The following is a 23,456-nucleotide window of genomic DNA, read 5'->3' as shown; positions in this document are numbered from 1 at the left end:
CGATAGACTTAGAAGCAAGAATGAATAAAGTCATAGGAGTGAAAGCCATATTAGTAAAAAACTACAATCTTTTATTAACAGCAAAAATGAAGGTCTATTAAATATATTACTTTCCACAAAAGGATAAATTCTCAAACTACCAATTGTAGCGTGCTGATTTAAAATCGGAAATCTGAAACAATATTCAAAATCCCACAAATTGCACCAAATTATTGTAACGAAAATCAACCAAAAAAAGCAATTGACAACTCTAAGGGTCTAGGAACAACCTATTTACAATAATAATTTTAAACCAATAGTTTAATATCAAAATTTGTAAAATAAATTTACAAAAAAACCAAAAAAGGCGATATGCGATATAGATTGTCCAAAAATATTTAGCACAGATATTTATCCACCAAAATTATACATATAACTACCGAATGTAGCGTATTTGTTTCTAAAAAATGCAACTGGAAAATCAAACTATATCAAAATTCCAATAAAAATATAGAATTCGCTAAAATATGTGTAAAAACCAACAAATAATATCCAACTATCGACCAAAATTACACGAAATAAATAACGACGGTAGTCTATATTTGTCATAAAATGCAAAGGGAAATTCGAACGATATCAAAATTCCAGAAAAATAATTACAAAATTACCACAAATAATAGCTAAATACACTCTACACAAGAAAAGTCCAATTGACCGGTTGTAGGGTGCATGCAATACTAAATTTATACAAATAACCACCGAATGTAGTATATTTGTGTCCAATAATGCAACAAAAACTTCAAACTATATTGAAATTCCAAAAATATATAAATCGCAATAAATATGTTTAAATAACTCCCTACACAAGAAAAGGTCCAATCGACCGATGGTAGGGTTCACGCAATTCCAAAATGTCCAAAAATATTATTAAAAAGTTCCCTGACACCGATTTATTATATTTACTATAAAATATAATAATATGTGTCACAGTACTAATTTACTGACCGGGTACTGTGTAATAATACACCGGCGGGAGACTGTGCAATAAAAACGGACACGACAGAAAGAGGAATTACCAAAATGCAATATTTATGCGTACATGCGTGTGTGTATATATTTGCATGCAAGCCACTTACTGACCGACTAGACGGTACGACAAAGCGACGATGCTGGAGTATGTAGATATACGAACGTGTGTTTATCAGAGCAGAAGGGACCACGAATAGGCCGTGCAGTGTAAATATGTAAACGATGTATTTATGAAAGTATGTTTGAATATTTACACTGCTAAAGCTAGCGAAAACGAAATCAATGCAAATCAATGTAGATTTGGGGAATATTTTAACACTTTCTGCAACAACAAAGCAATAAGTAAAAGAAATTTACCACGACAAATTAGGAGAAAAAGAACGGAAAATAAGCGAAATATTTGGAACAAAATATTTATTATTTTTGTTTTGATTTTGTTATTCCCGTGTGTCTGTCCACGATTTGGACTTTGACCGATTAACAAAAAAGGGAATAGGTATGTGACGTTGCAAAACGACCAAACAAACAAACGAACACTTGTTTTTTTTTTTATTTATTTTGATGCTCACTATGCACTATACGTACCGATAATAGTAAGCAGCAATGGGATTGTGGACTGTAATGGTTTCCAAAATTATGCCAACTGGAATATCCGGCTCGAAGGACCAAATGTTTAGTCCGCACTATAGGGACTTGGGGGGAACAAGTGTTATCGAGACTCCCCAATGGAGCCAGTACGCCCAGTGCGTACGAGTGGCCGTCAGTAACAATGAAAATAAATAGAAATAAATAAAACACAATAGTTTAGTAAGAAGGTTTGGCTCTATTGCCGGTGTTTATTTATTGGTAAACAATATTACCTTTGAGAAATAATTATGTACAACAATATGTACTAAGAGCTTACGATAAAGCGCGATGTTGCTTGCAAGTCAAGCGGTCGATCGATCTTTTGTTTATGTTTATTATTATGTTGTGTGTTGACATCTGCATTGATGCTTCAAAAGGGCGGTTGTCAAGAGAATATTCGTTGAAATCTCTCATACTATTACAGGGGTGTAATAAATGGGCATGAGGAGATTTCAACGAATACACCTATGCAATTCATAGGGCCAATTCAAATTATATGATCAATTCTAACTTAAACAACTACCATGTAGAACTCTCTTCATTATTCTAGATGTTACTTCACCTTTCATTAATGTGCTTTTATTTTGTTTTGCCATAATCATGTAATTATCGTTTAGTTGCTACTTCTTTCTTGCATTTGTTTGTTGTTGTAATTACGTCATTACTGTGCTTGTCGTCCGCCTGTATTCCCCCCATGTATGTATGTGAGTATGGTTGTTCGCTTAGTGCGAATGTGCGTCTGTGTGTTCGTTGCACAGATTCGAGGTGTTGCCAGACTTTCTGGATAATTCTAGACCAAGGAGACTTTGGGGTATAAATACAGGGGAACTGGCAATGACAAGTGAGTTGTGTTTTAAGCGTTGAACTGAACAGATCGGTTAAAGAAGTGCAGCGTGCTAACTAGAGACAAGCTGTGTGCTAAGCAATTAAAGTCGGTTCCGAATAAGTGTAATAAAGTAAATAAAGCATTGTAGAAGCGTAATCTAAAACGAACCCTGTTTTATTTGGTACAAATCGTACTGGGGAATAAAACAACGTCTACACGGAGATTAGTTAAATCTAATTCCGTAACAATATTTTCTCGTGGGAATATATTCGCCTGGCATAAGAATAATATGTTTCATACTAGAGTTAGGCATTTGTACGACCTAGTTCACTGTCCTAGTTCAAAAACGTATGAGTAACATCTACAAACTAACGTGAGATGTTAAGTATACTCAGTTTGTTCATACAAACGACCTGTGTCCATTGAACTAGGTAGTGAGCTAGGTCGTTCAATATAGTTCAATTGACACAACTCTATTTCATACAGCTAAATTTGAATTGTGAGTACATTAACCCATTTAATTTGACATATCTCAAGGCAAGGTATGATTTTGTTCTACATTTCAGCCTTTATTAACCACGATTCAATATAAAATGTATTTAGTCTGTGTTTAGACACACAAATTTCTCGGGAAAGTAAATCTAGTTTTTGGGAGAGAGCGGAGAGGAAAGAGCTCCTCAATACTCTTTCCTACCCCCTATTGCCTAAAAACTGAATTTACTTTCCCGTGTGTCTAAACACGGACTTATCACAATAAAGCTAGTGTGAACGTATCCTTACCAACAATCGCATACGTTACGTTAGTTACTAATTACGATCACTCTTCTTGGTATTGTGAATTTACTTTGAATACAAATGTGAATTGTGAATTGCTCATCCCGCACTGCTATGCTATTTATATGTTATTGTGAATGACAATTATACACACTGCTCTACTACGAATAAAGAATGAATTGCTCGTTGTACATAGAATCTTTGGCAAATAATTAACAAATTACAAATAAATAAATACTTACGGTAGTGTATAATTTATCCTCTATACCCTTTTCTTTTTTTGTTTAATACAACAACAAAATTGTAGCAAATAAACAACGAACTGAATTCTGATGCTTTCACTATAATACTACCAACAACACAACAGCATTTGTATGTGAATATTCGTGCAAGTGGCATACAATAGAAGAGCGAATCGATTACTCAAATGATTCGTCGTCATTTTGTGTTATGCATGAGAAAACAGGTTGAATGAATGAAGCAATCAAGTCAAGAGGTACAGTGCATTCTGGAATAGCGAATTTGAGTAAAAGAGGGAGAGAAAATGAAAATAGAATAGAATAAATCGGCGTTTACATTAGAGCTTTTTGCCGGATTTACCTTCTTTATGAGGATTTATTGTTGTTGTAACAGTGTTTTATTGTTATGTTTGTATGTTCGTTGGCATAAGTTGAATATACGGACTGGATTCGGATCGATGATAAAAAAAATTTCGGTTTGAAGGAAAATTTTGTTCGCGTTAGCCGAGATTTGTTCCTGTCCATAGGAGAAAGTTTTAAATCCCCGGCCGAAGGCCGGCTATATATGAAGAAATTTCGATTTAAACTAAACATATCGTCAAAACCAAGGGATTTTTTGAACTTTCGGAGCCTATATCTCTGGATATATATATTGGCGTGATCAGCACTGCAAGCCCTGCCTGTGGTAAAAATTTCAGGTCGATCCGAATCCAGTCCAAACATTCATCCTGCTCCTGTTCGTTCTCCTGTTCAATCTGGCTCTGGGTCTATTTCCAGTTCCAGGAAGTTGGCTACTACGATGGGATGTAACCACAGATCCACTGGAGTCAGATGAGTAGGCTTGGCGGGGCAGTTGAATAGGTGCTTAGTATCGTGCGGGCCCATGCCGTATACTGGGCAGATGTCTTGCACGGTGCGATCGATTCCCGCCCAATAGGAATTTAGGCGACTGCAATATCCTGAGCGTAATTGAGCCAAAACTACTCTGGTTTGTCGTGGCAGCTGACGCTCTTCAGCTGCGATAGATGGGGGATGTGCTCCGATGATTGCATTCACACAATAACTGCTTATGGTCTTAGCAAGTCCGTGTGAATGCTGTTCAAACCTGCCTGATATGCCTGTTGATCTAGAGGTTCTCTCCTATATTGTTGGACCGTCATCTCTAGAGCATGAATATCCTCCTTGATATGCCTGGGTGTATCAGTGGCCAGTAGATGGTGATTGGGATGGCTCTCACGGTAACACCCGAGCAAGTACTGCAACGATAGCATCTCATTATGTTGTCGTACTGGAAGAATCTTTGCCTCCTCATGTAGATGGTCCACTGTAGATTTGAGGAGGCACCCTGTTGCTGTTCTCAGGTCGGCGTTCTGACAAATTTGAATCTTATCCCACTGCGTGTCACATAAATTCGGGGACCAAACTGGCGCCGCATAGCTTACCACAGACCGACCTATCGCTTTATACGTGGTCAAAAAGGTTTCTTTATCTGCACCCCAAGTGCTGCCGGCTAGGGACTTGAGGACCTTGTTCCTACATTTCAGTTTATCGCAGATAGCTGCGGCGTGAGCGCACGACTTGAAAGCAGTGTCAAATGTGACCCCTAAAATTTTGGGGCAGTTTGTGTTCGGAATTCTGCTACCATCGACCCTGATATTCAACTCTCTTCTATACTGCGCCGTCCATGTGGTGAACAGAGTGGCCGTCGATTTAGTTGCGGATATCTGCATATTCCTCGCGTGGAAAAAGGTGGTAAGATCGGTTAAATAGGAGTTCAGTCTCTCACAGATGTCATCAGGGTAGGTACCTGACGCCAGGATTGTACAATCTTCCGCATATGCCGTCTGGAGGGGGCGGAATACAGGAGAGGTAGAGGTTAAATAGTTCCGGAGATATCACCCGCCTTGGGGAACTCCCTGTTTCACTCCACGGGGCTTGGATTTCTTGTTCCTGAATTAAACATGCAACTGGCGACCACACATATAGTTGATTATCCAACGTTTTAGACTTGGCCGGAGGGTTGTCTGCTCGATGTCCTCGAAGAGCGTGGAGTGCTTGACAGTATCAAAGGCTTTTGATAAGTCAAGCGCCACCATCACTGTTCTATCACACGACCGCTCCTGGTTGAGTCCTCGACAAATATGTGTGGAGATGGCGTGCAGCGCTGTTGTCGTGCTGTGCTGCTTACGGAATCCATGCTGATGATCGGCAACTTGATAGCTATTTCTAATGCTGGGGAGGACTAAGGCCTCAAGGGTCTTCGATACGGGTGACAAAAGCGATATCGGCCTGTATGATTCACCTTTGCTGGCATCCTGGCCTGGCTTCAGTAGCGGGACCACCCTTCCCATTTTCCAGACTTCGGGAACAAGCGTGGCTAGCGACAGGTTGAGAACTTTAGTGAGATACTCCACTCCCGGCTCATCTAGCTGTTTCAACATTACCATGGAAATTCCGTCAGGGCCCAACGCTTTGGATGATTTAGCGTTCCTGATGGCATTCGCAACATCATTCATTGTAAACTGTGGTGGTTCATCCTCGGCAGGAAGAGATCTAATGCGATGTAACACTCTTCTCTTCCCGTCACTCTCGGGGTGCTCGACAAACAGTCGATTGAAGTAACTTGCACACCTCTTCGGGTCAGTCAACGTAACGTCGCCAAACGTGAGTGAGGTCCTATCTTCCCTTCTTCCAGGGTTCGAGAGTGACTTAACCGTTGCCCACAATTCACCTATACCGGCTCCAATGTTGCAGCTCTTCAGATGATTTAACCATTTGTTCCGCTTATGCTCGCCGACCAGCCTGTTAACTTCCAGTGTCAGCTCTCTGACTCTGGGGTCGTCGGGGTTGCTTCTACGAAGCTCATCACGCTCATTTGCTAATCTCGTCGCCTCTGCTGGGAAATTTGGTCTTAATTCGGGTATTTGGTCAGCAGGTATATGGCGAGCGGCTGCAGCTTAGATTATGTCTCGAAACGTCCTTTCCGCTACCCGAACATCAGAAGGATTGAGCAATTCTAGGAAGCGGTGATTGGTGAACTCTCTGAAACTACTCGGTCAATCAGCTTTCCCATGATTGACGAATGTGCGGCGTTCAGAGGTGATGAAATCGGGTGGTCTGCTGATGGAGACAATTATGGGGAGATGGTCTGAACCAAGGGAAATGACGGGTTTCCAGGTGACGTCATTTGTCAGACCAGGTGACACGATGGTTATGTCTGGCGAACTGTGCCACGCTCCTCTAATTCTGGTTGGGGCGTCCTCATTGACCGAGCAAAACGTAGAGATATCAATCTGCTCAGCCAGCGCTATACCTCTGGTCGCTTCCGAGGGCCGAATGCCACATCTCATGATGCGCATTAAAGTCCCCCAGGACCAGACGATTATGACCTTCTAAAAGCGGGCTAATGTCAGGCTTATAGTCTGAGATACAGCTATTTCTTGGCGGAATGTATACGTTCAGCAACTCTATCTCGGCAGTTCCACACCTGACTGCTACCCCCATACATTCCATGTACGGGTCATTAGAGGCAGGCTCAAGCGAGATAGGTCTGTATTGAACAGACTGGTGCAAGAGGAAAGCTAATCCCCCACCTACACATCTGGTGCGATCCTTCCTTATTACGTTGTAACCATCACAACGTAACGAGCTGTGGTCGTTCAGCATGGTTTCCTGCACCGCCGCGACCTTGATCTTCCGATTCATAAAGTCCACTATTTCATCGATCTTACCTCGGAGCCCATTGCAATTAAATTGCAAAAAGGATGCATTTTCTGGGATTGGAACAACAACAGGTGGTGTTAAATGCTGCGCGTGCGGCTGCTGTTGGGGGGACTACGGGGGAGTTTCGTAATCCGACGACGAAGGAGTTTCGTAATCTGACGACGACGACTCACTGGGGGCTGTGTTCGCGCAGCATGCAGCAACATAGTCCCTATCGTAGTCCCTCGCGTGGGCAAGCCCAGAGCAACCCCTTAAATGCACCCACTCCTGACATCTATTGCATCTCACCGTGGATTGAATATGGGTTAAGATGCGGATGTGACAAACAGAGCACAGTTCAGCAAACTTTTTCTACAGAAAAAGTAAATTCAGCTTACTATTTAGCATAAAATGCACTCTTTTTAACTTTTTCTTCAGTAAACTTTTGTTTGGAAAATGCCAATTCAGCTAATTTTTTCAGCAGAAAAATTATTTTTTCTTTATTTTTCCTAAAAAGAAATTCGATTCAGCTAACTTTTTCTACAGAAAAAATCGATCTCTTAGAAAAAAATTCAATTCATCAAACTTTTTCATCAGGAAATTGATCTTTTCCAACTTTTCCTTCGAAAAAAAAAATCAATTCAGCAAACTTTTTCTACAGAAAAAATCAATTCAGCAAATTTTTTTCAGAAAAACTCAATTCAGTTAACTTTTTCTAAAGAAAAAGTCGACCTCTTGAAAAAAAATTCAATTCAGCAAACTTTTTCAGCAGAAAATTATTATTTTTTTTTAACATTATCGTAGAAATATATTCCAAGCTAACTTTTTCAGCAGAAAATTGATTTTTTCCGACTTTTCTTTCGAAAACATCAATTCAGCAAACTTTTTCTACATAAAAAGTCAATTCAGCTAACTTTTTCTACAGAAAAATGCAATCCTGATAACTTTTTCAATAGAAAATGTATTTTTTTTAGAATGCAATTCTATTCAGTAAACTTTTTCTACCGAAAAAATCAATTCCTTTTCCTACAGAAAATGTCAATTCAGCTAATTTTTTCAGCAGAAAGTTTATTCTTTTTAACTTTGTATAGAAAAAATTAATTCAGCTAACTTTTTCTACAGAAAAACTCAACTCAGCTAACTTTTCTACAGAAAATTATTTTTTTTTTAATTTTTCTTTAAAAAAAATCAATTCAGAAATCTTTTTTCACAGAAAATTGATACTTTTTAACATTTTCTAAGAAAAAATTCAATTCAGCAAACTTTTTTTTTATAAAAAAAAGTCATTTCAGCTAATTTTTTCTACAGAGAAAGTCAATTCAGCTAATTTTTTAAGCAGAATATTGATTTTTTTCTAACTTTTCCCTAAAAAAAAATCAATCCAGCAAACTTTTTCCACAAAAATGTCAATTCAGCGAAAATTTTCAACAGAAAATTGATTCTTTCTAACATTTTTCAGAGAAAAACTCAATTCAGCTAACTTTTCTACAGAAAATTTATTTTTTCTAAATTTCTCTTTAAAAAAAATCAATTCAACAAATTTTTTCTACAGAATAACTCAATTCAGAAAATTTTTTTCACAGAAAATTGATACTTTTTAACATTTTCTTAGAAAAAACTCCATGCAAACTTTTTTTTATAGAAAAAGTCATTTCAGCTAATTTTTTTTTCTACAGAAAAAGTCAGTTCAGCTAATTTTTTAAGCAGAATATTGATTTTTTCCTCAATTTTCCATAGAAAAAAAATCAATTCCGCAAACTTTTTATACCGAAAATGTTAATTCAGCGAAAATTTTGATTATTTCTAATGCTCAAACGTCAAATGAAATCTCATCTGGATTTCATTTGACGTTTAACCTATGGATTTGACAGTTGAAATCGAGTGGATTTCGTAAATGTAAACTTAGCATAACATTTTCTTAGAGAAAAACTCAATTCAGCTAACTTTTCTACAGAAAATTTATTTTTTCTAAATTTTTCTTTAAAAAATCAATTCAACAAACTTTTTCTACCGAAAAAGACAATTCAGAAAACTTTTTTCACAGAAAATTGATATTTTCTAACATTTTCTTAGAAAAAATTCAATTCAGCAAACTATTTTTTATAGAAAAAGTCATTTCAGCTAATTTTTTCTACAGAAAAAGTCAATTCAGCTAATTTATAAGCAGAATATTGATTTTTTTCTAACTTTTCCCTAGAAAAAAATCAATTCAGCAAACTTTTTCCACAAAAAATGTCAATTCAGCGAAAATTTTCAACAGAAAATTGATTATTTCTAACATTTTCTTAGAGAAAAGCTCAATTCAGCTAACTTTTCTACAGAAAATTTATTTTTTTTTTCTAAATTTTTCTTTAAAAAAATCAATTCAGAAAACTTTTTCCACAGAAAATTGATACTTTTTAACATTTTTTTAAAAAAATGCAATTCAGCAAACTTTTTTTTATAGAAAAAGTCATTTCAGCTAATTTTTTCTACAGAAAAAGTCAATTCAGCTAATTATTTAAACAGAATATTGATTTTTCCCTCAATTTTCCCAAGAAAGATTCAGAATTCAATTCCGCAAACTTTTTATACAGAAAATGTTAATTCAGCGAAATTTTTCAACAGCAAATTGATTATTTCTAACATTTTCAGCTAACTTTTCTACAGAAAATTTATTTTTTTTTCTAAATTTTTGTTTAAAAAAATCAATTCAGAAAACTTTTTCCACAGAAAATTGATACTTTTTAACATTTTCTTAAAAAATGCAATTCAGCAAACTTTTTTTTATAGAAAAAGTCATTTCAGCTAATTTTTTCTACAGAAAAAGTCAATTCAGCTAATTTTATAAGCGGAATATTGAGTTTTTCCTAACATTTCCCTAGAAAAAGTTCAATTCCGCAAACTTTTTCTACAGAAAATGTCAATTCAGCTAAATTTTTCATCAGCAAATTGAATCTTTCTAACATTTTCTTTGAGAAAAATTCAATTCAGCCAAATTTTTCTGAAGAAAAATTCAATTCAGCTAGAGAAAAATATTAAGAACACGTAATACAAGTTATTTTAAAAAATAGAATTTTTTATTTCTCTTTTAAATAACTTATTATGTAACTAAATAAATATTAAATTAACCTAAAACTAGACATGGCCTAAGAACAGTTTGGGGACTTTGCATGGATTATTGGGACCTGAAGATTTGAACCTTAACGTAACGAAACTTGCTTATTTGTAACAGTGAAACAGAGGTTATGTCACCTTAAAGGGCCCTATGTCAAGAAATATGGCTTTACTCTTAATGGAATGTACATCCTTGAATTTAGCACAACAAAGACTATCTGTATTATGGGTTCTATAACGATCCAAATGGAGACCCTAAAGTGATGGTGTTTCCATTTTTCTTAGTTTTTCATTTCATATCTTTGCAATGAATTTAAAAATAACATTTTACTCCAATATTCGGGATCATTTACCACCTGGCTCTTTAACTTATGGAAATTTTTATTGGGCCAAGAACTTGCTGGTATTGACATTAAATGTAAGGCCAATTTGGAGAGGCGAGGATATTTGATGGAATTTTTACACCACCATTGGCAAACATTAAACGAACCATCAATTATGACATTTTCCAAACAATACATTCTCAATTCTTCCTCCGCTGAAGGTGTGGTTGAAGACGAAGTGTGCTTTATGGTAATACATTTAACGAGATTGGGAAAAAAGAAATCTATTTCTTGGTTAGGTTTGGAGCTGGCAGCACTTTCCCTATAGTTTTGCATTTTTCCTAAACAAAATTGTTTAATTGCTGGCAAATCATTGGGTTGTTGTTGTTGTTTTCCCGGTGGATAGAGGAAAAATGCAGCCTTATGATATAATGTGAGGTTAGGTAACCAAATTTCATTTATATAACGTAAAATATGCCCTTTAAATTCTTTAATTTCATTTGGATCTTGGTGGCAATTTTTACATATATCCTGGAGACGTTTGATTGAGGGTATTACCAGACACAAGGAGGGTTGACGGACATCTTCCAACTTTCGAAAAATGAATTCACATTTTCCAATTAAACGATTTAAGGCCAGGATTTTTTGATACGAATCTTGGGTAAAGTTTAAAGTTGCCATTACAATCTTTGACATATCCTCAATAGCGGACCAGTTTTCATTAACAAATCGAAACAAGTTGTAGTGAGAAGTCATGGCAAACTGTAGTCCTGGTTGGGACTCTAGTAAAAATCCCTTAATTTTATGTAAAACTTTAATTATATTTGAGAATCTCAAACACGCCTTGATAGCTGAATCCAAAACTTTGTGAAACAAGGAGCTGGCGCAATATAGGATTTGTTGATTTTTAAGCGACTGATGGATAGTTTCTTCATTGGGCACGACACAAACCAAGGAGTTGTGTTTGTTGATATTCAAATTGAATTTTTCCAAAACATTACTTAAATATTGTTTTAAAATCTCCACTTTATATTCATCAATATCCATGGGAATTATGGCCAATACTATTTCAGCTAATTGTTGTTTATTTATAAAATGTAAAGCGAGTTTTATATACTGTCTCCGCATATTTAAATCTGACCAAATGTGCAAGGACATTGCAGTGACATCATTGTCGCCCATCTCTGATATGCGTTTGTGCATTTCTTGGGTTTTCTGGTAAGCTGCGATGTGTAGTTGTTCCTTTAGAGGCGTGGCACTTGTCAGCTGCTGGCTATTTTCAATATCTAAATTCTTGTATTTTGAACCCATTTCCAGTGATAATGCAAAGAATTTCTTAAATCCATCTCCATCTATTGTGTTTAGGGGGCGTAAGTCTTCTATTAGCCAATTTAAGCACATTTGTAATATTTTAGTTTTATCTTTGCTAGACAAAGCCTTTACTGCTCCGTTTCCATTGGAAGAACAAGGTTTTTGTTTTTGCGAATCATTGAAATCTTCTTCCTCTGACTCGATATCTTCATCTTTGGATTTGAAAATATACTTCTGTTGCATATAACAGCTATGGCGAAATAAATCCAACGAATATCTGCGGACTTCTTCGCATTGTTTACAACACACCCAATTATCTAAGGGTTCTCCATTCTCACTGTTAATCACCATGGAATAATATTTCCATATTTTACTTTCACTTTCCTTTACTTGCAACAATTTATAACGTCCCGATTTTATATTTGACTCTATTTCTTGCGACTGTTGATGGTTGGTGTCTGAAGTGTTGCTATCTTCATGGTAACCAGTTAGTGTTAGGGGATCTTGAGCATCTTGTTCCTGTTGATCTTCATGTATTTCAATGGTAATATTTTTATTATTGGTCGGGCTTGGTTTTATACATGAGGTATCCTCCTCTTCTTCTTCCTCTTCCACCTCTTTATCATCATCATGATCGTCATGGCTTTCTTCTGAGTTATTTGATAATGTATTATAGTATTCATAGGTGATTTGACCTTCCTCTTCTTCGTCTTCTTCTTCCTCTTTTACATTATCCAAAATAATTTCCGTATCCAGTTGCTCAACATTGTAATGATGATCTTCCACTTCCCCATAACTATCTTCATCATTGTGTTCCACATCGAATATGGCTTCATCATTTTTATCATGCTTTCGCTTTTTTACTCGATTTATCCGCTTATCTTCTTCTCTAGGTCTTTTCAAATATGCAGCACAACACGTGTGCCTAGCCAGATTTGTTAAATGATTATTATAAGCTAGTAGTTTCTTGCATAAGGTACAGTAGACAAATTCGGTCATAAATGTTTTGTCATCACGTAAAATGTAATGCACTATTAACCATATTTTACTTTTACCTTTAGGATTGGGTAGTACCTTGTATGTACCAGCTTTGATTTTGTTTAAAATGTCATTGCGGATTTGGTGGGTCATGGTGGGTAGGCAGCAGCTGTTATAGTTCTGAAAAATAATAATAAAATTATAATAGGTATTATTGAATATACAGAAATAAAATTATAATAAAATTGAAACCTACTCTCTGATATAATCAAGTTTATGGTCCCAGAATGATAAATTTGGTGTATATTCCTATAAGTTATATTCTAGTGTAACTGCCAACATTGATATATTTTCTTCTGGGAAATGTATATGTACATAGTTCCCGAGATATGGCCATGTGAATTTCCGAAAATTCCTTTGTTAAAGGCCGGTTACTTACACACAGATAGTGCTTTTCGTCCTGATTCCAACGAGGTATAACACTTTCTGGGGAAATGTATACTTCCCGAGATATATGTCTCTAAAGCTTCGATAATTCCCTTGTTTAATGGCCGGCTACTTAGAGAAAAATTATAAATTAAAAGAAAATTGTGTTCCCTTTGCCGAGATTTGTACCTGTCCATAGGAGAAAGTCTTAAAATCCCGGCCATTTTGCATTCTTCTTGTTATTAATTAATGTTAGAAATGCATTACAAATAAAAACAGATTCTCTGCCAGTAGAAGTCTCATAAAATAAGGCGCCAAAACAATTACGGGCTGCTTCAGTCACTATTGTGAATTGTCACATAAAAATCTCATTTCATGAGAAATGTGTTGGTTTACACCTTTATTTATCGTGAAATAGCTGACTTTTGAGTTACAAAAATCACTTTATTCAACAATAATGCTCTTATTGTTGTGTTTTTGTTTATGTTTGCAAATTAACAAGTTACAAGACGGCAAACAATTAACGGCGCCGCCAAAGTTGTATTCATCAGCTGCTTATTGTGAGTTGTCATGATAACCAATAAAACGAAATTCTTTATTTCTTAAATGTGGCTTCTGTTGTATTTGTATTTATTTGTTATTGCAATTCTTTGTTTTGCAGTAGAAAAAAAGAACATTGTGGAATTTTATAAATAAAATGACGATAAATGCGAGACGGCAAACAATAAACGGCGGCAATGTAGTATACATCAGCTGTGTGTTAGTCATTATTGTGATTTGCCATGATAACGAATGAAAGAGAGTTGATTATTTTTTTAAATTTAGCTTATTATCTACAAATAACATTAAAGGGCTGTTTACACCATCTATCAATGTCATATGAGCTGCCATTTCTTTCACCCATTCGACATTCTCTATGTTTGTCAAAATTGACGTCATCCATACAACTTTCAATTTGTGCGTTCATACCTGCAAGTGTTATTTTCGTATGACATAACCTAAAAATATAAAAACAGCTGTTTTTGTCATTATTTACATTTATTGTTGTGTTGCAATTTTGCTCAAATTTTAATTTTGGTTGAAGGAAACTGAATTGGTAGAATTGGTGTTTGGAGTTATAGAGGCATTCATGTTTTTGCCACCAAACAATCATTTCAAAGACTGCTTCTTTCGACCAATCGATCTGAAAGTAACATTATAAACGCCATTTATTTACTTTACTGAATATTTAAATATACATACCTTTCCATTTTATTTTTTAAAAGATTTTGTTTTTCATTTTTTGTTTGAGAATGTCAGAAAACAGCTGATAAATTTATGTTTACATACGAGAATGCCGTATCAAATAGAGCGCTCTCTAAATGAAAAATTTACATATGAGTTGCCAAATCATTTTGATAGATGAAAATTTTCATAGTGGTTACACTATGTGTACAACATTCGCAGGTAGAAAATTTGGCATCTCATACGACATTGATAGATGGTGTAAACAACCCTTAAATAATAAAAACTGGTTACACAATTTTAATAGTTATTGCTGTTTTACTGATTTTGCAGTCATAAACCCCAATTACTGGGTACCAAATACTTTACATGAACACCGTACAAAGTACTCTCACAACAGCTGTTATTTGTTCTACTGTGAATTGACATAGAAACTAATGAAAAATCTTCTATGTACAACTTTTACTCTCTCTTGTTATGCTAAATCGCCAAATCACACAAATTTCCACTTACCACTTATAAAATTATCGTTATTTGTTGCAAATGTTGAAGATATTTGTAGCTAAAAAAACAATAAAAGAAAATGATTGTACACTAAAATCTTGGGCGTCTTACTAGTTTTACTCAACGAATGCAAAGTGTAACAAAACACACACTGACACAGAGAAAATACACAACACACATGAATACACAGTTTGCCAGTTTGCATGAGTACTTGGTATTCATTCAAGTAACCATCTCTCGTGCAAATAATCATTGTATGTGCGTGTGTGTAGTGATTCTGTCAGCAGTGTGTCTTTATACATACAACAATTTGGGTTAAATCAGTAAAAATAGTAAAAAAGTGTGGAATATTTTTTAATTATTATTAGTCCCATATGGTATTTACTGTTTCTTTTAAAGAAATATATGGGAATATTTTAAGCAAAGAAAACATTAGAAACTAAAAACAATTTTATTATTTGTGGTAAGTAGTAAATTGTTGTCATTTGATAGAGAGAGAGAGAGAGAAGGGCAATAGACAGTATGTTGTACATTGTTTACTTTCATATGCATTTTATATGACAATTCACAATAACACACAGTACATTACTTTGGTTGCAAAGTAATTGGTAGTCTTTGTTGTTCTTTTATCAAATAAAAAATTCAACAAGAAGACCTATGGTAATTCACAATATGGTCTGAAACAGCTTTTTGACACTTTATACTAGCTCTCCGTTTCACGTAAAAGAATCTACCACAATTGATATGCAAATAATTCGAAGCTTTTCAACTTTTTCCAATTAAAAAGTAAGTGAACAGAGCTAGTATGTGGCATTTAGTAATTTGCTGTTAATTTATAAAAGAAAAATATTATTCAATTTTTCGTTCTCCCACTTTTACGAAAGTAGGAGAGCTCCTATGCGCTCTCGTAAGCATGTCAGTGTCCGACAATTGAGTAAAGAATGACAATTCACAATAGCTACACTTTATACGACATTATATTGTGAATCAGTTTACAATGAAGTTTTCTCTGTTATGTCGTGAATTTATGCAATAAATCAATTATCAATTTTTTACGCACGTAAATCAAAAGCTTCATAATCTCTTGTTTTTGGTAAAACATAAAACGAAAAAGGATATTGTCATGAAATGTCTCAAAGCCTGCCTTCAAAGTAACGGCGGCGTAGTGTAATTTCCTTCTGTTCTTTATGATAATTCACAATTGTGACATGAAACAGTTTTTTGTAGAGTTGTACAATCTAGTTCATTTGAAAGATCTAGTTCAATAGCTCAGTTCTTTTAACTGAACTAGTTCAGTAATCTAGTTCATAGTTCACTATCCAGTTCAATCATTCGGATCAGAATCGTCCACGGGCTCTTAATCGTTCGCTTGATGAAAACACATATGTATATACACCAAATAGGAAAAAACAATGGAATAGTATAATTAAACTACAAAAATATTATATTTAGATAAAGAAAGATTAAGTTTGCATTAAGATTACAAACCAACTTCCTCCGGAAAAAATTGAAATTAGAATTTAAGTGGCTGGCAAAAAAACTCGTATGTTGTGTGTGTTTAGAAATGATCACTGCGAAAAAAAGCTATGTTTCTTTTTATTTTTTCCCTTTTTCTGTCCTAAACAAGGCATATTGAATAGGTAATACCTTCGATATATTGGGATATGTTATGTAAAAATGTTCCTTATGTAGAAATTACTTTTATTACAATGGGGGATGACTAGCCGATAGCCTTAGATGCTAGTGCTATTTTTTATATAATTTTATTGTAATTTTTTATTATAATAAATATTTGAAATAAATAAATAAAAAATAAAACAATGGGGGATGACACTTTACATTGATCCAAAAAATAAACAAAACTCATTACATTACGAAGGCATCACTTAGCACAGAAGACGGCGTCACTTTATTCATATGTGAATGACATGTGAACTAGATTGTGAATCGTTCGTTGGTTGATCGTTCTTCGTGGATCTTTTGGTCGGCGCTTAGTGAGCTATTGAACTATAATGAACTATATCGACTGATCTAGTTCATACGCTCTTTTCAATGAATCGTTCAATTGAACTAGTTCGTTCATGAACTATACAACTCTAGTTTTTTGGCGCCTTCCTTTCTATAATGATTCTGGCAATATGCGCTGAATCACAAATGTATAATGAAATATACATTTTTTAATCTTCTAAATGATCCTGCGATGACCACTAACCCACAACAATGATAAATTATTTAATATAAGGCATAACAAAACCTACCAATCTCTGTGTAATGACAATTCACAGTAGACCACCCTCCAGCCGTTAGGTATTGTTAATTATTTTTGATCATAACTCTATCAATACCAATTTTTTTTTTCTTATTTCAGCTCCTAACATCACCTAAAAATACCTAAGCTATGGTGTATGTACCTTTCACTATGGCAATGGCCAAGGAGCGGCTTGATATTGTGGATAACATCCATAAGGGTGTCTACAAATTAATACCCAATTCTAGAGGCAGATGTAAAGCATGGTCCATATTATACTATATATTAGCTGAAGATAATACAACCTTCATAAAAGATTATGTTTATTGTACTGTTTGCAAAAAACTTGTTGTATTCAAAAATCATGTATCAAATTTAGTCCGACACAAATGTTGTGTTCGTTTGGGTAAAACAAATGAGCCTAAAGCAAGTGATTTTGTAATAATGCATGTAGACAACGATGCCAATAATGATCCGGATAATGAAATAATGTTGGATGCCAACGATAGGCAAACCTTAATTAAAGAAGAAATTGATTATGATGAAGATCATTATGGTATGGAGCAATTGCAGAATGTTGAAACTATTTTGGAAAATGTTAAAGAAGAAGAAGAGGATATAATCTATGAAGATTATGGCACGGTATCAGAGAATGCAGATGGATATGTGACCTCAAATAATGCCATGGAATTGCAAGAAGAAGAAGAAGACGAGGAACTTGCCACTAATGATCCCTTAACATTGCCGAATAATCAACATAAGATTAAAAATGATTCCAACATTCACAAGCCGGAAGAAATAGAGCAAAAACTAAAAACAGGTCGTTATACAGTGATGGATGTAAGAAACAATAAAAGTAAAGTGTGGAATTATTATTCCATGGTGATTAATAATGAGCGGGGTGGAGAACCCTTAGATAAATGGCTATGCTGTAAACAATGTGGAAAAGTGGTACAACATTCTGTGGATTTATTTCGCCATGCATGTTATTTACAAGAGAATTATAAAATAAAGTTCCAGGACGAAGAAGAGGAGGAGGAAAAGGATGATATGGAGGTAGAAGAAGAAGATAATGAGTTGCAAAACAGTGACAATGAGTTTGAGGAAAGATCTGGCAACGCTGACATGACCAGCTAAAATAAATTGTGCGCTCCTGAAAATTAAATTAATTTACAAGAAAGTAGTTGACAGTTATAAAAAACTTTTCTACCAACATAAAGTATATATTATTCTGGATACTCTGAGCTAAAAGTTTTGTGTGTGGCGCGCTTATCACATCAAATTGCTTAATTTTGTTTCTGTGCTGAAACAGATACATTATTTTTGTTTACACACACACACACGGTACCAGTCTTTGCTATTCTTTTGTGTACTATTCGTTACAAATGGCTTCAAGTACAAGATCAAAGTCCACTAATGTTGATGGAAGTGGCAGATGGGTATGTCCGATTTGTTCCCTTGGAATTAATAAAGTTTACAGTGTTGGTTGCTCTGGGTGTGCTAATTACTTCCACCCTAAGTGCATCGGTGTTACTACGGCTCAACTTAAAATCAACAAGTCTTTTAAATACACTTGCGGAGCGTGTAAGTCGAGTAGTGGTGGCTGCGCTGTTGTTGCTGCCAATTCTTTGCCTGCGAATCAACAAGGTGCTGTACTTGATTCTGCTACGTCACAGCAGAATATTGTATCTTCAAATAACAGTAGCGGCGATGTGCAAATGTTGCAAATGTGGTTCGATAGGTTATCGGCTGATATGAAAAAAAACATGGATACTCAGATGCAGAAATGTGTACAAGATTGCCAAGCAACTTTTGATAATGTTGTTGACTCATTCCGAAATGAGTTTTTTGATGCTCTGCGCAAAGTTAAAGAGGATCTAAGTTCGTGCCAAAACAAAGTTAATAATATTGACGAAAATCTTCGTGTGTTAAAGGGTGATGTAGAGGCATGTAAGACAGTTTCTTCATCTGTTAATGATCTGGAACACAAGTTGGATAGTATGGAGAGGCAAAATAATGTTCTGCAGAGGCGCTTAAACAGAGCGAATATAGTAATTAATGGATTGCCGCAGGGAATAAAGGATATTAGTCAGGCAGTGTTGAAATTGTGTAGCCTTTGCAATGTAAATCTAAACGCATCAGATTTGCAGCATTGTTGCTACTTTGCGAGAGGCAAATCTATATTGGTAAAGTTCAACTCTGTGTTGACTAGGGACTCTGTTATGGCGAACTACCACCGTGCAAACCCAATTAAGGTGAATGATGTTATTGGTGGTGAACTACTATCAAAGGTTTACATAAATGATCATCTAACACCCGATGCCGCCAGGCTTGTTTATATTTGCCGCCAGCTGGTTCGACGCAAAGAGATTAAAAAATATAAACTCATAAACGGCGATGTACCACGAGTAGAAGTTTGTTTTGGTGATAAATCGAGTCAAACGCTTACGTTAAGAGAGTGCGAGAATTTATTTGGAGATTTTGATTTTGTAAATGAATGATTGTTCTATAACTTTTCAGATTTTATACGATAATGATAAATGTTCATGTATGCAATTTAATTGTTTTTCAGGAACACTTTGATGTGATTATATTTGAATTTGTTTTTGTGATTTTTATAATGTTTTTCAAATTTATTATTAAAATAATCAATGTTTGGTTCCCCGGCAAATTGTTTTACATTATTTCCAATGGTACATGAATTCAACATTGGACCCATAGTTGACAATTCTACCTTTTTTAGAAATATATTTCATAAATCTGATAATAATATTGCTTTTGGTCACTTAAACTGCCAAAGTATTTGCCCCTCAAATTATAACTTGAAATTTATTGAGGTTCAAAGATTGATCAATGGCAGTGGTATTGACGTTTTTGCTATTTCAGAGACATGGCTGAAAGACTATGTAGGTTCGAATGCTGTACGTATTCCTGGCTACTCTTTTGTAAGAAATGATCGGCCTACCTCGCGTGGAGGTGGTGTAGGGATTTATATTTCCGATAAGTTGAAATTTCGAGTAGTATATCGGTGCGAAGAGTATGGTATTTGTGAAAGTATTTTTATTGAAATTTTATGTAACAGTGATACTCTTCTATTTGGAGTAGTTTATTTGCCTCAGGGGCAGGTAAATGTCTTCGAAGAGTTTCACTGTGACCTATTTGCAAGGTACTCTCATGTCGTTGTTGTTGGGGATTTCAATTTAAATTTATTTGAAATTAGCCGGTCTGATCGTATGAGATCAGTTTGCTTGCGATTGGGACTTTCGGTAGCCCACAACTCTTTGCCTACTCATTATGACGTATCACACTCATCTACATCCTTAATTGATTTTTGTTTGTTGAGCCGCATAGATTTGCTGGAGCACTCCGGTCAGGTGCAATGCCCTTCTATTTCCCACCATGCATTCATTTATGGCTTGTTAAAGGCTAACGTCTTGTCGCACGAAGTTTTTATTGAATATCGTGATTATAAGCATATTCGGTGGGAAGAATTTTTCCAATACATATCAAATATTAACTATGATGTATTTTCATTGACATCCGATGTCAATGAGCAACTTGCCTTTCTGAATTCTGTTATATCTAATTTGCATTCATGTGTGCCTATTGTTAAAAAGAGGTTATCTTATGCAAATGATGCTTGGCTTAAATCGCAGTCCATTTTGTTGTCTAGATCTTTAAGGGATCTAGCATATAAGGAGTACATGCGTGAACCTACGCCGGAAAATTGGAACATTTTTCGGTTGTACAGAAACCGAGCTAAATCTGTACTTCGGCGTGAACGCCGAAAGTACTTTACTGAATTTTTTAGAGGGATGAATTCCTCTCAAATTTGGAGTAGGTTGCGATCTGGCGGTTTAGTTGGTGACCATTCAGGAAATGTTGGTGGTCAGTTTGATGTTGATGAGATAAACGACTCATTTGTTCAGTCTGTATCTGTTCCAGTTGCTGATAGGGTAGATTTATCTGGTTACTTTGGTGAGCATCCTTCTTTTTCCTTTGATTGTGTCTTTGAGGAAGACATTTTTAATGCTTTGAATTCCATTAAATCCCAGGCGTTGGGTACTGATGGTATTCCAATTGCTTTTATAAAAATTATATATCCCTATATATCGAATTATTTACTTCATTTCTATAATACAATATTTACGACTTCCGTTTTTCCAGCAGCGTGGAAGGTAGCCAGAGTAGTTCCTATACCCAAAGCAAAAGGTTTATCCTCGGTGGACAATTTGCGTCCAATATGTATTCTACCTTCACTTTCAAAAATTTGTGAACATCTTATGAAAAAGCAGATGTTAAACTTCATTGATAATTTTAAACTGCTAAATCCGTTTCAATATGGATTTAGACGTGGTCACAGTACCGTGTCCCACCTTTTGCATCTTACTGAGACAATTAGAGAGGCTGTAGATATGGGTAATAATGGTGTATTGGTTTCACTTGATTTGTCTAAAGCATTTGACAGAGTAGACTATGCTACTCTCATTCAAAAACTATGTAATGAATACTTCTTTGATGCCACGGCATGCAGGCTCATTTTCTCCTTTTTGAATGGTCGATCTCAGTTCGTGGACTATAATGGATCAATTTCTAGTGTACGTTCTCTTAGCAGTGGAGTTCCGCAAGGATCCGTTCTTGGTCCTTTGCTTTTTATCTTGTACATCAATGATGTCAATGTCTCTATTGATATGAATGTATGTTCTCCATTTATATACGCTGATGATATCCACCTGTTTTTCCACTCTCCTAATGCCGCGTATTTACTACCTGTTATAAATTCAACTTTAAATGCAGTAGGTGATTGGATGGAGCAGAACAATTTCATTGTCAATGTTAACAAGACAAAATCACTGTTATTTGGTTCTATTCGGCAGAGTAGCCATGTATTTACAATGTATATGAATGGCAATATTGTTGAAGTAGTGGATAAGATTAAATGCTTGGGTGTATACATTGATCATAAGCTTGAGTTTAGTGCTCATATTGATGCTTTGTTCCCCAAAGTCATTTCTATATTGCGTAAACTGAATTGTACGACATTTTATTTACCATTTTTTGTGAGGAGGCAGCTCGCGCATACGGTATTGATGTCTACTATTGCATATGGCATCGAAGTTATATCTGGCACTAGTCAACAGTGTTTAGATAAGATTTTACGAATTATTAACATGGTAGTTCGTTTTGTTTATCGATTGAATTATCATGATCACGTTTCGAGCTATGTTGAGGAGTTTTTGGGTTCCCCCTTCCAATCATTTGTGAATGCTCGAGTTATTACATGTTTTTACAAAACTATAAGGAATGGATTTCCGGAAATGCTTTGTGAAAAATTCTCTTTCTTTCGATCAATTCGTAACCCCCAAATCACGTTTCCACGTTTTGGGTCGCAGATTTATGATCGTTCATTTGTTGTTCGAGTAGCTAGGTTGTGGAATATTCTTCCGATTAGCCTGCGTAATTTTGCTTATTCGCCTCATACTTTCAAGCAACGTTATCTATTGTATCTTCGTCAACCACATTTATTTGAATAGGAACATTTTAATTGTCACAGTAGAGGGTATAGTTGTCAATATTGCTATGGGGTTAACTTTTTAATTTATTTAATTTTTATTGGCTGGGGAGCCAAAACATTCATAGGTTTTTGATTTTTTTTTATACATTGAATTTGCTATATAGATTTTTGTTAAATTATTTGAATTATACGGAATAGTGAATGATTTTATTATCTGGTCATGTGTATAAGCTTAATTATTGTATTAATGGTGATGCTACCTTGGGTCTATTTGACTTATTGGCATTACAATGTATGAATAATAAATAAATAAATAAAAATGAAGAAAAATACCAACAATTCCCCTCAAATGGTGGAGAAGTACAACATTTGACTAGCCAAGATAAAACAAAAATATTGCAAACTTCCCTAAATTGGTGCATTGGGGACTTACAACCACTCGACACAATAGAAGGAGTGGGTTTTAAGAAATGGCTCGCTTTCTCCTTGCAAATGGGCTCGAAATGTAGTGATTTAGATATTAAAGATAGCAGTTTGCTAAAGACCAACGCTCTAAAGAAACAACTACAACTGATGGCTGACAGAAAGACCCTAGAAATGCGCAAAAAACACATCCTCGAGAAAAATAAAGACAATTCCTCCTGTATCATATCTT

At 35.2% G+C, this 23,456-nt stretch overlaps 1 protein-coding gene across 2 annotated transcripts; it reads left to right on the top strand.

The window, feature by feature from the left end:
- Positions 1-15,241: 15,241 nt before the first annotated feature.
- Positions 15,242-23,131, top strand: LOC141398847 (uncharacterized). Of its 2 annotated transcripts, XM_073976561.1 has the most exons (3): positions 15,729-15,953; positions 17,139-17,345; positions 17,407-23,131. In XM_073976561.1, the coding sequence occupies exon 3, from the start codon at positions 17,437-17,439 to the stop codon at positions 18,421-18,423; it is 987 nt and encodes a 328-aa protein (XP_073832662.1). In that variant the 5' UTR covers positions 15,729-15,953; positions 17,139-17,345; positions 17,407-17,436; the 3' UTR covers positions 18,424-23,131. The 2 variants fall into 2 exon arrangements, with proteins under 2 accessions (XP_073832661.1, XP_073832662.1); XM_073976560.1 differs by lacking the exons at positions 15,729-15,953; positions 17,139-17,345 and adding an exon at positions 15,242-15,501.
- Positions 23,132-23,456: the final 325 nt, after the last annotated feature.

Source organism: Musca autumnalis, unplaced genomic scaffold, assembly GCF_047663935.1.
Source record: "Musca autumnalis isolate F117 unplaced genomic scaffold, ASM4766393v1 scaffold_3, whole genome shotgun sequence".
Lineage (NCBI taxonomy): Eukaryota > Metazoa > Arthropoda > Insecta > Diptera > Muscidae > Musca > Musca autumnalis.
The sequence above is the reverse complement of the archived record's forward strand: the minus strand, read 5'-3'. Positions and strand labels throughout refer to the sequence as shown.